At 29.7% G+C, this 13,144-nt stretch overlaps 1 protein-coding gene across 1 annotated transcript; it reads left to right on the plus strand.

Moving 5' to 3' along the window:
• Positions 1–9,303: 9,303 nt before the first annotated feature.
• Positions 9,304–12,913, plus strand: LOC120214993 (mitochondrial import receptor subunit TOM40-1-like). The gene is made up of 11 exons (XM_039212797.1): positions 9,304–9,525; positions 10,217–10,298; positions 10,406–10,505; positions 10,613–10,708; positions 10,829–10,879; positions 11,095–11,160; positions 11,530–11,631; positions 12,214–12,282; positions 12,361–12,444; positions 12,650–12,745; positions 12,841–12,913. Exons 1-11 carry the CDS (start codon positions 9,384–9,386, stop codon positions 12,892–12,894), a joined length of 942 nt encoding a protein of 313 aa, XP_039068728.1. The 5' UTR covers positions 9,304–9,383; the 3' UTR covers positions 12,895–12,913.
• Positions 12,914–13,144: the final 231 nt, after the last annotated feature.

The following is a 13,144-nucleotide window of genomic DNA, read 5'->3' on the forward strand; positions in this document are numbered from 1 at the left end:
TATTAAAAAATTAATAATGTTTTCATTAAAAACGTTACACGTGTATGAAGATATTTATGGTGAAGAAAGCTATGTTGGGAATATATATAATGGACGGATGGATAGATGAGACTTTATATAGTGTAGGAGATGTCATGAATAACGATTGATATAGATTCATTCTACGTATTTTGATTTTATAACGTTGAGTTTTCTTTATATAACAAATATTTGATTTTAAATAATAATATATTTGTTCCTTATATATTTAAAAATAATTGTAATCATATTTTTTATTTATATATTTAATTATATCTATATCTTATCGAATAAAAATAAAAATTAATGAGACACCGTAGCATTTACACTAAATAAAAAAATTAATGCAATGTTCACAATACTTTAGATGAGACAGTTTCCCCCGCCCCCAAATTTTATATGATTAGTTTCATCTCTTTTTTTATACAATTATTTAAAAAAATTGATTCTGAAATTAGAAAATAAATTGTAACCTGTTAATTTTTAAATTTCTTTTAATTTTAGATTAAATAAACTAAATCTTAAGCTTTTATTTGTATTTTAATAATTATTTTCATTATATTTATATTTATCTCCTAACAATTTTATCGTGACTCTGCCCCTATTTAAAGAGAGGGGTAAGAATAAATGAATCATTGCTGTGATGTGAAGAGGATCACAAATTTGCAAATGATACGTGACATACAAGAGACGGTCCAAAGTTATCATAATAATAATAATAATAATAATAAAAGCGGCCACCGCCCAATAGTTTCTTATCAATCTCATCATTCCTATTTTTATAATAAATGATTATGCTGTACGAATAAGATAAAAAATATAAATATTTTAATTACAATATAAGTACTAAAATTTATACGATATAATCTTAAATATAATAATAATAATTATATGAATAAATATAAGAATTATAATATGATCACGGCATCGTCGACCAAAATTTCCTCCCTTTATTATTTTTTTTAAAAATCAAACCAAAGTCTTCAATTAATACTATTTTGCTTCCATTTGGGGTTTTGAAAAGTGTATTAATTTCGGGTGATGTCTTGTCTAACAACGAGTTTGGAAGTAGTCTTTTCAAATGAAATAAAATATCGAAAACAATTTAAATAAAATAAGTGGAAAATATTAAAATGGACCACTGTCAATTAAACCTAATTTTATGTATATGTTTTAAGTGCATTTTCTATAGTTTATAAAAATATATTTAAATTAAATTATGAAACTTAATAAAACAAACCTTAATTTTTCAAAATCAATTAAAAATAAAAATAAATATTAAATCTGATCTAAACTAATCTAACTCGTTTAATAAAATAAAATAGAACACATATAAATATAAATATTTATGATATTAATTTAATTATATATAATCAATCAACATATTAAAAAGTATAATAAATAAAAATAATGTATCAATCTTATATATAAATATCTACACGTATTTTCTTCTCTAAAAGTGATGTATCATTTGTTTTCGACTTCTTAATAAAATATTTTAAAATACGTTAAAAAGATAATCGATAATCAGAATCGTTTGATAAGAAAGATGTCTGGATCCAAAAATATATCGATCTTATTTAAAAAATTGTTACAAATTTATTGATATTTTAACTGAAATGATAATTCTAATTTTTGTGTAAAACAAGTATATTTATTCCTTTTATTTAATATCAATTAAGTTATAAAATTATGGTTTTTAAGGACAATAATTGCCATTTTTCCATTTAAAGGGAGATAAAGGGTCCTGTCAAACCCTAATTTCGGCCTTGCTATTAGTATAGGTACATTAAATATGGCTATTTTTGCTACACATTTATGCCTAGTAATTTGTCGTGATGACACATGTCTCGTTGCATCAACATCTTTAACTAAACTGGATAGAATATCACATGGAGTCGACTTATAAATAATGTCTTGTTGGACACGATCATTCACAATTATCAATCATACGTTCCAAATTTCGATATTTGAAAGAGATTACAATGAGTTAATGATGAGTTAATGATGAGTTAATGATGAGTTAAATTGTAATCAATGATTGATCAGATGGCACAATTACCTCTAAATTTTTAATATACATATATATTATTAATAATATATTTTTATTTATTAAAATTTTAGACATAATATTAAAAAATACCCTTACCGTTTGACTAAATAATTATGTTGATTCTTATTCTTTTTTAAAATACTTTTGCCTCTTGACATTCTATTTTAAGACAAAAAAAGCTCTATTTGGATGAAACTGATAGTTAATGAGCGGTTAATACTCTAAAAAATAGGGGGTTTTTTTTTGTCTTATAATGAAACTTTAAGGATGCGTTTGGTTCACGGAATGTAAGATTACTGGAGGGAATAGGATTACCGGCTGAAATAAGATTACTGGAAATGTTGCATTTTTGTGTTTGGTTCGTTTAGCAGGAATATAAGATTATAGTATTTGGTTAAAGGAATAAAGATTATTGGAATGTATATTTTATCAAATTGTCCTTATTATATATTTATTTTGTTAACAAGTTGAATTCTACTATAATTTTACTATAATTAATTTATATATTTTATTTAAAAATTTTAAATTCATAAAATTTATATAATCTTTTTTACAAAATTGAAAAGATAAATAAGTTTAATGAAAGGGAAAAATTTTATTTTAAACCCTACACTTTATATAAAATTATAATTATGATCTATTTTTTGTAAATCTAAAATAGTTTAAGTATATATTTGCAATTTAACATTCGTACAAAAAATTATTCAATGATAAAATAATGATATTTTTGAAAAAAAATGAGGGCATTATAGTCCAAAATACCGGGAATGTAACAATACCTAAGGGAAGAGAAAATCACATTCCCGGTAATAAGCCCCCAAAATACCATTGTTAGGAATAAATGATTACCAGAGATTGGGAATGTTTGCAATCCAAACTGGGGAATGACATTCAATTCCCACAGTAATCAAAGATTACCTGAACCAAACGCCCCTAAGGGTTAAAATACTCAATAAAAATGGTTAAAGTGACTATTTAATCATTCGTTATGATTCTTTTTGCCTTAAAATAAAATGTTAGTGCTAAAATACTAAAAATAGAATAATTATCAAAATGATCATTTTGATAAACATCAGAGGCTACTTTATCTATAATGCCAAAATATTTTAAGTTATTTTCATCTAAATAAAATCTTATGTATATCTGCACGAACCAAGCGACCTCAGTGGTTAAGAGAGTTGTTATTTTCTATTGAAATCCCATATTTGAATACCATGTATATAGAAATATGAACATTCATTATTAAATAGTTGAATCTTTAAACAAATATTACCTTAAGTTGATTCCAGATTTATCACCAAAAAATCTTACGATTTCCTATTTATAATATTTTTCATCAACAGCATATGATGTTTCGAAATCATAAAAAAACATCCTTAAATATCTGTTTGTCCCTCTCTTAATTTGAATGATCGTATAACATTAAATCTAACCTACAACATCATTTTCATCAACAATCATATTGATTTTATGTTTACTAAAAAGTACCATTTTTGTATTACATCTACAAATATATTAATAAATCCCCACAAGTGGTTGTATTAAATTGATAAATCTTAAAGTTTAGAGCTTGAAAAATGCAAGTTTTCCATTGGTCTTTCTTTAAGAAAAAAAGAAGGAAAGCGTCAACGTTTGCAATCAAATTGCAATTATTAATTTGGCCTTTGAAAAATTAGACTTTTTGCACAAACAATTAGCTATCATAAAACAATTATTAGCGCGTGATTAATTAAACTAACAAAAATACATTATGGACTGTTAATTTTAATAGTTAACGAGTCCCAATCATCGTGACCAAATCCTTAAACAAATAAAATTGAGGACAAATTGACACCAATTAGCCGTATCATATGTACCTCTCTAGTCTTGATTAAATAAATAAATACTTATATAAGCACTAAATTAATGGCCAACTTCCCCTAGATGTATCTTTCATTGCAATACAATGATTTTAAAATACTAGATTCAACTGTTAACAACATATAGAACAAGTAGTTGAATTCTTTTTTCTGAGATTGTAAATTCAATACTCATTAGGAGTAAAAACTCTCATTCACGCTTCCGGGGGAAATTGTTAACAAAATTTAGATTCAACCTGCATGGATCGAACTCGATGAGTTTTGATACGATAAAACTAGGGATGGCAATGGGTCGGGTCGGGTTTTTGGGCCACCCGACCCGAGAAGAAAGGGCGCTTCACCCGTGACCCGACCTGACCCGACTAAATTAAGGTTTGACCCGACCCAAATATATGACTTAAAAACCCGACCCGACCCGAAATAATAAAAAAAATATTTTTTATTCAATAAAAACAGTGACTTAATTGAAAAAAAATTAGACATAGAGGGGTATTATTATAATTATCCCTAAATATATAGGGTAAAATTATATATATATTTTGGGTCAGGTCAGATTTTTTCCACCCTAAACCGACCCGAACAGTGATTAAAAAAACCGACCCGATATGAACCCGATTTTTTATTAAAAAATCCGACCCGATCGGGTCGGGTCGAAACCCGTCGGGTTCGGGTTGAGTTGTCATCCCTAGATATAACCGTACATAACTATTTTTTTCAAAGTCAGCTTCAAGTGGTTTTGGGTCGAGGTTTTTTCTTTTAAGATAAGGTTGGGTCAAATTAGAACTTAGGATGATAAATATTCGATCTGGCTCAGCTCGAGAACAATAGTATAATTGACATTTATATATTTAAGAATTATTTATCTATATGTATCTATTTTCAAATTCAGTCATTATTTTATTTAGTAAAAATGAATGATTTAAGTGTGCGTTGGTTATTCATAGATTGTTGAATCAATTAAAAATAAATCGTTTAAGAGTGTTAAATTCTTAAAATTTTGGGGAAGAATCAATTGAGTATATGACTCTTTTTTACACTCAATTTAACTTTATATTTTAAATTTTTATTAATTCATTATTTTGGCTAATAATGATAATTAAATTTAATAAATTTTGTATCAATTAATGTTATGAATATCACAATACTATTAAATGGGTTTTTAGAGATTTATTGTTTTTAATAAAATTTTAGAATTTTCAAGGTTTTAATGTTTTTAGATTTTTTTTATTTTAGAAAAATCTATGATTATTATATGACAAAATCATAATGCATCACGTAAAAGTAATATATATAAAAATTAATAAGATTTGACGGTTAAAATTGATCAAAGAATCTATTGATTAAAATTTTTAACTCGAAGACTTAATAAATTATTTTTTTGATTTCAGAGTTTAATTGAGTGAAAATGGTTTTATTTATATTTATTAAAAATTGTTGTATTTGGCGTGATTTAAATTATTGTCCTTTTCATTTAATATCGAAGATCAAACCCATAAAATTTCACCCACTTCAAGACATGGATCATTTCTCATATAATTAGGGGGAATTCATGGGTTCTATTATCAGCATGCCCAATTGAGGTCCAAGGTTTTGAAAAATATTCCTCCATGTAATTAAAAGAAATGAGATTACATTATTTAAAAAAATGGATTAAATTAAATAATTTAAATATTTTATATAAAGTTTGTTTGAACAATTTCAATTTAGGGGATGAGAAGGAGAATCTTGCTCTTGGTGGGTACTAAACTCACAACGTAAGAGATAGAGGATGTGTTAACTAAGAGATTTTAACCACTTGCTCGAGTGGATATTGATTTAATTTATTAACTGATAAATATTTTAAATTATATTTATCTTTGAACAATTCATATCTAAGAGAGAGAAGGAGATTTCGCTCTTAATAGGTATTGAACTCACAACCTAAGAGATAGAGGAGGTGTTAACTAAGATATTTTAACCACCCGCTCTAAAAATTATTAAGATATAAAGCGTATTTTTTTGTACAAAAAAAATTTAGGTTAGATGTGGCTCCCCCAGTACAGGGTCAAGGCATAACTAAGACTCAATTGAGATTTATATAGGAATTTACAGATTGTCCACTAAGAGTGACAGTAATAAGATTCAAACTTAGACTTACAAGCTCAAATTTATAAAATCTCAACCACTTATACCAATACTCATTGGCGTTGAGATATATAATATATTTCAATATGTGTAATTTACTTTAAATTTAATGAGTAAGATCTATATGAATTAAACTTGAACTATAACGATTACATTATTAAAATAGTTATTGTTTTTTTGGTACATTAAAATAGTTATTATTTGATATACTATAAAATTTATTTTATGTGATCTATTTATTTTAATTTTAAATCTTAAAATTTTAAACTCTAAATCATAAATTTTAAATAAGATACATAATACTAAAATTTATAAAAAAATGTATATAATATATTAAATAATTTATTTATTAAAATTTTAATTTTATACAAAATTCATGAGAATTTGTAATATATATATATATATATATATATATATATATAATTTTTTCCCAAATAATTTAGAGTAATTATAAGATAATATTTAATTTTCTATAACCGTTGATAATATTTTTTTTTGTTGAGTATAAGGGTTATACAACCTAATCAGTTACAAGGCTTTCGTACTGGACTTTCCTGACCACGTAGTCAGGGGGTTGAGTAAGTTTCTGTTCACCGATGAGAGTTGCAGTTGCCCCTTCGTTCTTGACCAAAGTGTCTGCTACTGTATTTTCTTCTCTTGATATATGCTCGGAGTGTCCATCGTTTCTGAAGTATGTTATAAAATCATTGCGTTATACATTATTATATACACACTTTCTAGTTATAACTATTTAAACTTAAATCATTTAAACAAAATAACTATTTTTTTACTGCAAAAACTACCGGATGGTTGCATTATACATAAGTTTTGAAAGGACGAGACAAGACAGAAATCGCATAGCTACAGTGTGCACGGTGGAAGAATCCGAGAGGACAGGCCCAGATTTCTTTTGGACCCTAAAGTGGACAGGTAAGAGAAGAAGATATCAAAGGGCAATTACAGAATAGTAAGTCTACATGATAGGAAATTAGTACACATTACCATTACAAGGTGATTTAAACTTGGAATAATGCCATCCCGTTGCCGCTAGCCATGTAGAGGATAATCAACAAACGAAACCAAAGTCGCCATTGTCGAAGTTAAGTGCATAACTAAAAGGATCATAGTGGAAACTAAACCTCTGTTTCGATGTCCTAAACTCCATTCGTCTCCTCGTCTCTGCTCTAACCTTCAAAACCAAGTTAACTTCTTTTTCCCGCACAAAACCATCGCATTCGGATCAAAACAGAGCCCAACGAAACCCATTCTTCTTTCATCGTCGAAACCAGAGCAAGCAGAACATATATAGAGCCTGAAAGCGTTATCTTCTCTCTCTCTCTTCTGTCTTGTCGATGGGGGAGAAAGGCTACGGCGCTGCCTGTCGTCCTTTCTGGTGTTTAGCAGAGGAGGGGAAGTTTGAGAAAATGACAAAGGAAGCCTAACTGACAGATCCTGAAATTGAGATGGTCCCGATGATGTTGGCGGGGAGATTGTTTTTGTACAAGGGTGACACCATCAATCCACAGGCTTTTCTTCTTCTTCATCCTTGGTTCTTGTTTTTCTTGTCGTTTGATTGATCGGATTCTTAGAATTTTCATCTTTTTGGGGGGATTTGATAGATAGATGATTAGATTGGATATCTTTTCATTTGTACTTTCATTGTTTTCTTAGATTTTTTTTTCGGAATAAAATATTTTCCCTTAAATTTTATATTATTTAATTAACAAACGGACACTTATAAAAATGTGAGTAAGTTTTTATGTTCGTAAATATATTCGTTTAAAACTTTGATTATCGTTATTTATAAACATATTTACTCGGTTTTCATTTTATTTTATTTTTTTATTTTAAATATCAGTAAAGGTATAAATTAAATTGAACACGATGTAAACTTTAAGATTCAAAATGTGAAGTTTAAGGATTAAGATATAATTTTACTGTTTTGGTGAACAAATTTGTGAAGAGAAACAAACATGTTGATAAATACATAAACGAACATGTTTACGAACTCTAAATGAATCAAACACAATCTTACAAAATAAACAAAAAATAAACACACTGATAAATATTTTTAAATGAACACAAATCAAATTATGCTAATGAAATGACATGTGTCATCATTTGATTAAAAATTAGATCTATTGAATTAAGGGTAAAATACACCATTCCTTGTTGAACAATACTCTTTTCTTATTTTACTCACTGTACTTTCAATTTTTTTTACTCTGAACTTTTGAATTGCTTATGTTTTGATCACTCTGAATTATTTTATTATTATTATTTATGTATGATGTGACATTTTTAATTATTATTTAATAAAATAATTAAAAATATAAAATAAAAATAGAAGTTGGACGACGACACCATCTGCCACTGTCGAGTCGTAGATGGTGGTGTTTGCTCCCAAATTTCATGGGTCGGTTTGTCTCGACCATTGAGTTCAAATACGGTGTTGTTTCACTAGAAAATGTCCCAAGACCCATGAATATGACTGAAACGTTTAGGCTTCATCACAATTGATCTCAAATTCGTGACTTTAGAGTAAGTTAAGGCGAATTCAGACTTAGGTCTCGAGATGTACGGCCCATAAAATTTGAGACCGAACAACCACCATCTACGGTAATCGATTGTGGTCGGCGGTGGCGTCCGACCACCTTTTATTTTTATTTTATATTTTCAATTATCTTATATTAAATAATAATAAAAAATTCCACATCGTATATAAATAATAATAAAATAATTCAAAATCATCAAAACATGATTCATTCGAAAGTTCAGTGAGTAAATTAAAAAGAATTGAAAGTACAATAAGTAAATAAGAGAGTATAATTTAGTGAGGAACGATATAATTTACCCTTGAATTAAATTAAAATCAATATCAAACTGATAGAATTTATAAGTATTGAGGATCAAATATAATAATATTAATTTTATTAACTACTACGTCAACACTTTCGCTAAATGTTAACGACATATAACTTGATTGACACCATTTAAATAATTAAGTAGTTCAATTGATAAAATTGAGATATTACTGATAAAATGAAAAGAGACAATAATTAAATGATCATATATATAATTTACCCTTAAATTAACTAATAATAATGTAAATGTTGTGATCAAATTATGCCAATGAAAATAAAAGGATTAAATCTCAAATTTAGTGATAGTTGAGAGGTCCAAACAATAATTCGACCTAAATAAAACCCTGGCTAAAACCCGTATGATAAGTGTTGCTTGACTGCCCTTTCCCCATTTGTTCTTCCGCTTTACCCTCACTCTTGCTTGCGGCTGTTTGATTTTGCGGCAGATTCATTAAGATATAAAAAATGGCGGGGATTGTACCACCTGCTACTACGGCGGTTCCAGCCGATGTTTCTCACACGGCTCACACCAAACACGACGAGAAAACCGATTACATGAACCTTCCTTGCCCTATTCCTTATGAAGAACTCCACCGCGAAGCTCTTAGTTAGTTTTCTCTTCCTCACTTCATTTTATATATATGGATTTTCTTTATTGACTGTATCTGTATCTTTAGATCATGGATGCGGTTCTTTTTTATCTTTAAAGGAAAAAAAGAAAGAAAGAAAAAGAAACCCCGTTGGTTGTTTTTTGATCTATAGGTGTATGGGGAATTTAATGGTTTAACAGTTTGACTAGTGATGATGATGAGTCACTTGAAACTAGGGGATACGGATTTAGCTTTCGGTTTTGAAGTCCCTTTCTTAGAACCCTAGCTGCTCTGATTAGTGAAAATGATGGGTTCTTTTTTTTGATAATGTGAATATCTCTCATTCTTTCTAAGTAGATCGGTGGGTGTTTTTTTTATTAACCTTAAGATTAAGTTTTACAAAAGCATTTGCTTCTTAAAATTCGGGACAGCTGTGTCTTTGGGTTTCATAAGATGAACAATCATATTACTGATAACAACCCAGTTTCCAAGGTGGCATTATAGTGTTTTTTAAAACTGCAGAGCATGGCTAGTGGATAGTAATGTTTGGTAATACGGGACAGAAGGCTTTATTAGGGAAGTAAAAGCATGGCATAGGGTTTATTAGTGAAATTTTGTGTTCTTGAGGTTCAGTGAAGGGTTCAATTAAAGGTTTATTAGCCTGTTATTTTTTATGAAAAATGAATATTGCTCGAAAATGTTTGACAGTGTCTCTGAAGCCAGAAACTTTTGAAGGATTGCGATTTGATTTCTCCAAAGGGCTAAATCAGAAATTCTCTCTCAGTCACAGGTAGCTTCAGCATCTTCTATATTCATTCTTTTTTTTTTTTTTTCTTGAATCCTTTCTGTTCTGTCTTTATTAATTCTGGTATCTGTTCGCTCACAATCATCTCTCAGTGTCATTATGGGACCAACAGAAATTCCTTCTCAATCTGCTGAAACCATTAAAATTCCTACAGCTCACTATGAGTTTGGTGCCAATTTCATTGACCCCAATGTAGGTGCCTTCTCTCATTATCTCTACTCTTCCAAGCCACCCTCTTTTCTTCAATTTTTTATCCTAATAAATCAAGTTAAAAAGTGGGATCGATTATGGTCTTCTAGTTGATGCTTATTGGGAGGGTGCTGACTGATGGTAGACTCAATGCAAGAGTGAAAGGTGATTTGACAGACAATCTTACTGTGAAGGCTAATGCTCAAGTAAATCACGCTCTCATTTATTATTTAGTTTTTTTTCCTTTCCTGTTTAATAGCAGACTTTATATGTTTTTTTCTTGTGTAAGCTCATTGAGATTTGAGAGTTCTTGTTTCCTGTTCCAGCTCACAAATGAGCCTCATATGTCACATGGCATGTTCAACTTCGATTACAAGGTCAGTCACTCTGAAACTGTCTTATATCTTGCCTAGTTTGCTTTCATCTGTGTATATTTTTGTTTGTGTCATCATTGCAAGCGTGGAACCTGAATTTTTTGAGTTTATTCATCATTATTTTTGTGCTTGAAACAGAACTTATGTGGTAGCTTGGGCTTGCTGCCATGAAATATGAGTTCGTTTTTTGTCTTTTGACATTTTTTTTCTTTGGAAAGGGTAAAGACTTCAGGTCTCAGTTCCAAATGGGAAATGGTGCCTTATTTGGTGCTAACTATATCCAGGTAAATCATCTGAAGCCACATTATATTTGAAGTCAGCCGAGAGAGCATAACTTAGCGTATTGAAGAAGTTATTGGATGATTCCTAGAAAAAATACTTTTATTGTACCTAGACTCAAAATAATGTGGAATTATTATTTCTCTTGTATCGCTATAATGTTCCTTCCTTTCAATAAAAAATGCTCTAAGGTACGGATACCTAATAATGGCATAAACAACCTAGATCTTTACCAAAGGCCTTCTGCTTCCTGGTTTAAAGAGGCATTGCATACATTAATTGTCAATCTTCTGTTGATTCCACTACCTCTGCAATTATGATACTGTCTGTTTTTATTAATATTAAAAAACTGAATCTAAGCCGTTTTTGTGCAGAGTGTGACACCACATTTATCCTTGGGGGGTGAAGTATTTTGGGCCGGTCAGCACCGAAAGTCAGGCATTGGTTATGCTGCCCGATATGAAACAGATAAGATGGTAATGTAATTCTTCATTCATCATTGGCTTGTCGATATTTAATTGTCCAATAGTTAGTGGGTGCTTTTTGATTTCTTCTAAATATGTTTCTAGACATGTTACAAAAGTAGAGGTGTAATTTAAATTTTAGATCCCTAACCAAACTCCTTTCTTTCTTTATAATGGCCTATGGGCAAACCAAGACATTGGAATCAATTACATGGTATAATGCTGCTGCCTTTCTGATGGAAAAAGTGAATGTGCATTCAAAACTAGTTAATAGAATGATTGATGTTTAGCGCATTAAGCTTCTAGGTCAAAATTTGATGACCCCAAGTGGGCACATGTGTTGTAGACGCAAAAGAAAATCTTGGTTAAGGGTCTAAGCTCCATAAAGGTTTTAGAGATTCAAAAATACTCTTCATGTGGTCCCTGGATATTTGACGGTAATGCTTCTTCCTAATCCGACTTTTAATTAATTGGCTTCTCCCTAATATTTTCCCCCTTAACACTCCCGAGATGTGGAACTGAAATGTTAGTGCTAGAAATATCCTCTGTTTGCTCTAAGTGCATTTTACCAACCAAAGCTCTCTTTGACTCCAGGTTGCCACAGGGCAAGTTGCAAATACTGGGATTGTTGCTTTGAGCTATGTTCAGAAGGTATCTGATAAGGTAAGACTTCTTTTCTCTCCTCTAATAATATTGCAATTTGTTTCCTACTAATTCTCACGAATATTTATTTCTATCAAGGTCTCTCTTGCGACAGATTTCATGTATAATTACTTGTCAAGAGATGTCACTGCAAGTGTCGGCTACGATTACATCCTTAGACAGGTAAATTTTTGGTTGCTACATTTTCGTTAATGTTTCTGCATGCCTATAAAAGTTAGAACTCGGCATTTATATTGTTATTTTTTTTATCACCCTATTGCCCTTCTGGATATCATCAAAAGTAATTTTAAAATGTGTTTCTTCTATGCGGTTTTTATCGATTTTAACTGGACCACCATTCTGGTCAATTGATTTTTCATATTTCCAGTGTCGTTTGAGGGGAAAGATCGATTCGAACGGATGCACAACTTCGTATCTGGAAGAGAGATTAAATATGGGCCTAAACTTCATTCTCTCTGCAGAGGTAAGACAAAAAGAGAAACATTAGAAGCTGTTTTGATGTTTTTGCTTAGTCCTCCATGCTAAACGTTTTTATTCTCCGGTGTTGTGTTTTTGCAGATAGATCATATGAAGAAAGACTACAAATTTGGCTTTGGATTGACTGTGGGGTGATTCAATTGCGTTTTCTCCACAAAAAAATGCAGTTTGAAAGTTTCTTGGATCAGATTCACCATTTAGAAAATCTTGGTTGAAGATTGAAGGATTGAATTTGTACTTGAAATTGATGTTTTTATTGGAGCTGATGAAGCAAAATTTCAATGGTTGTTGATTTCACCGTTGAGAGATGTATTTCTCAAAATCAAATGCAATTTGAGATGTTATAATAATTTCATAGGATTTTATTCCTTTATTTTTAATGCTC

Source organism: Hibiscus syriacus, unplaced genomic scaffold, assembly GCF_006381635.1.
Source record: "Hibiscus syriacus cultivar Baekdansim isolate YM2019G1 unplaced genomic scaffold, ASM638163v2 tig00110109_pilon, whole genome shotgun sequence".
NCBI classification, from domain to species: Eukaryota; Viridiplantae; Streptophyta; class Magnoliopsida; order Malvales; family Malvaceae; genus Hibiscus; species Hibiscus syriacus.

What these genes read in the sequence shown, in the direction of transcription:
- LOC120214993 (XM_039212797.1), top strand. Translation starts at nt 9,384, where the DNA reads ATGGCGGGGATTGTACCACCTGCTACTACGGCGGTTCCAGCCGATGTT. An exon ending in TTGGTGCTAACTATATCCAG is followed by an intron (nt 11,161 to 11,529) that starts GTAAATCATCTG and finishes GTTTTTGTGCAG; the next exon opens with AGTGTGACACCACATTTATC. An exon ending in TTCAGAAGGTATCTGATAAG is followed by an intron (nt 12,283 to 12,360) that starts GTAAGACTTCTT and finishes ATTTCTATCAAG; the next exon opens with GTCTCTCTTGCGACAGATTT.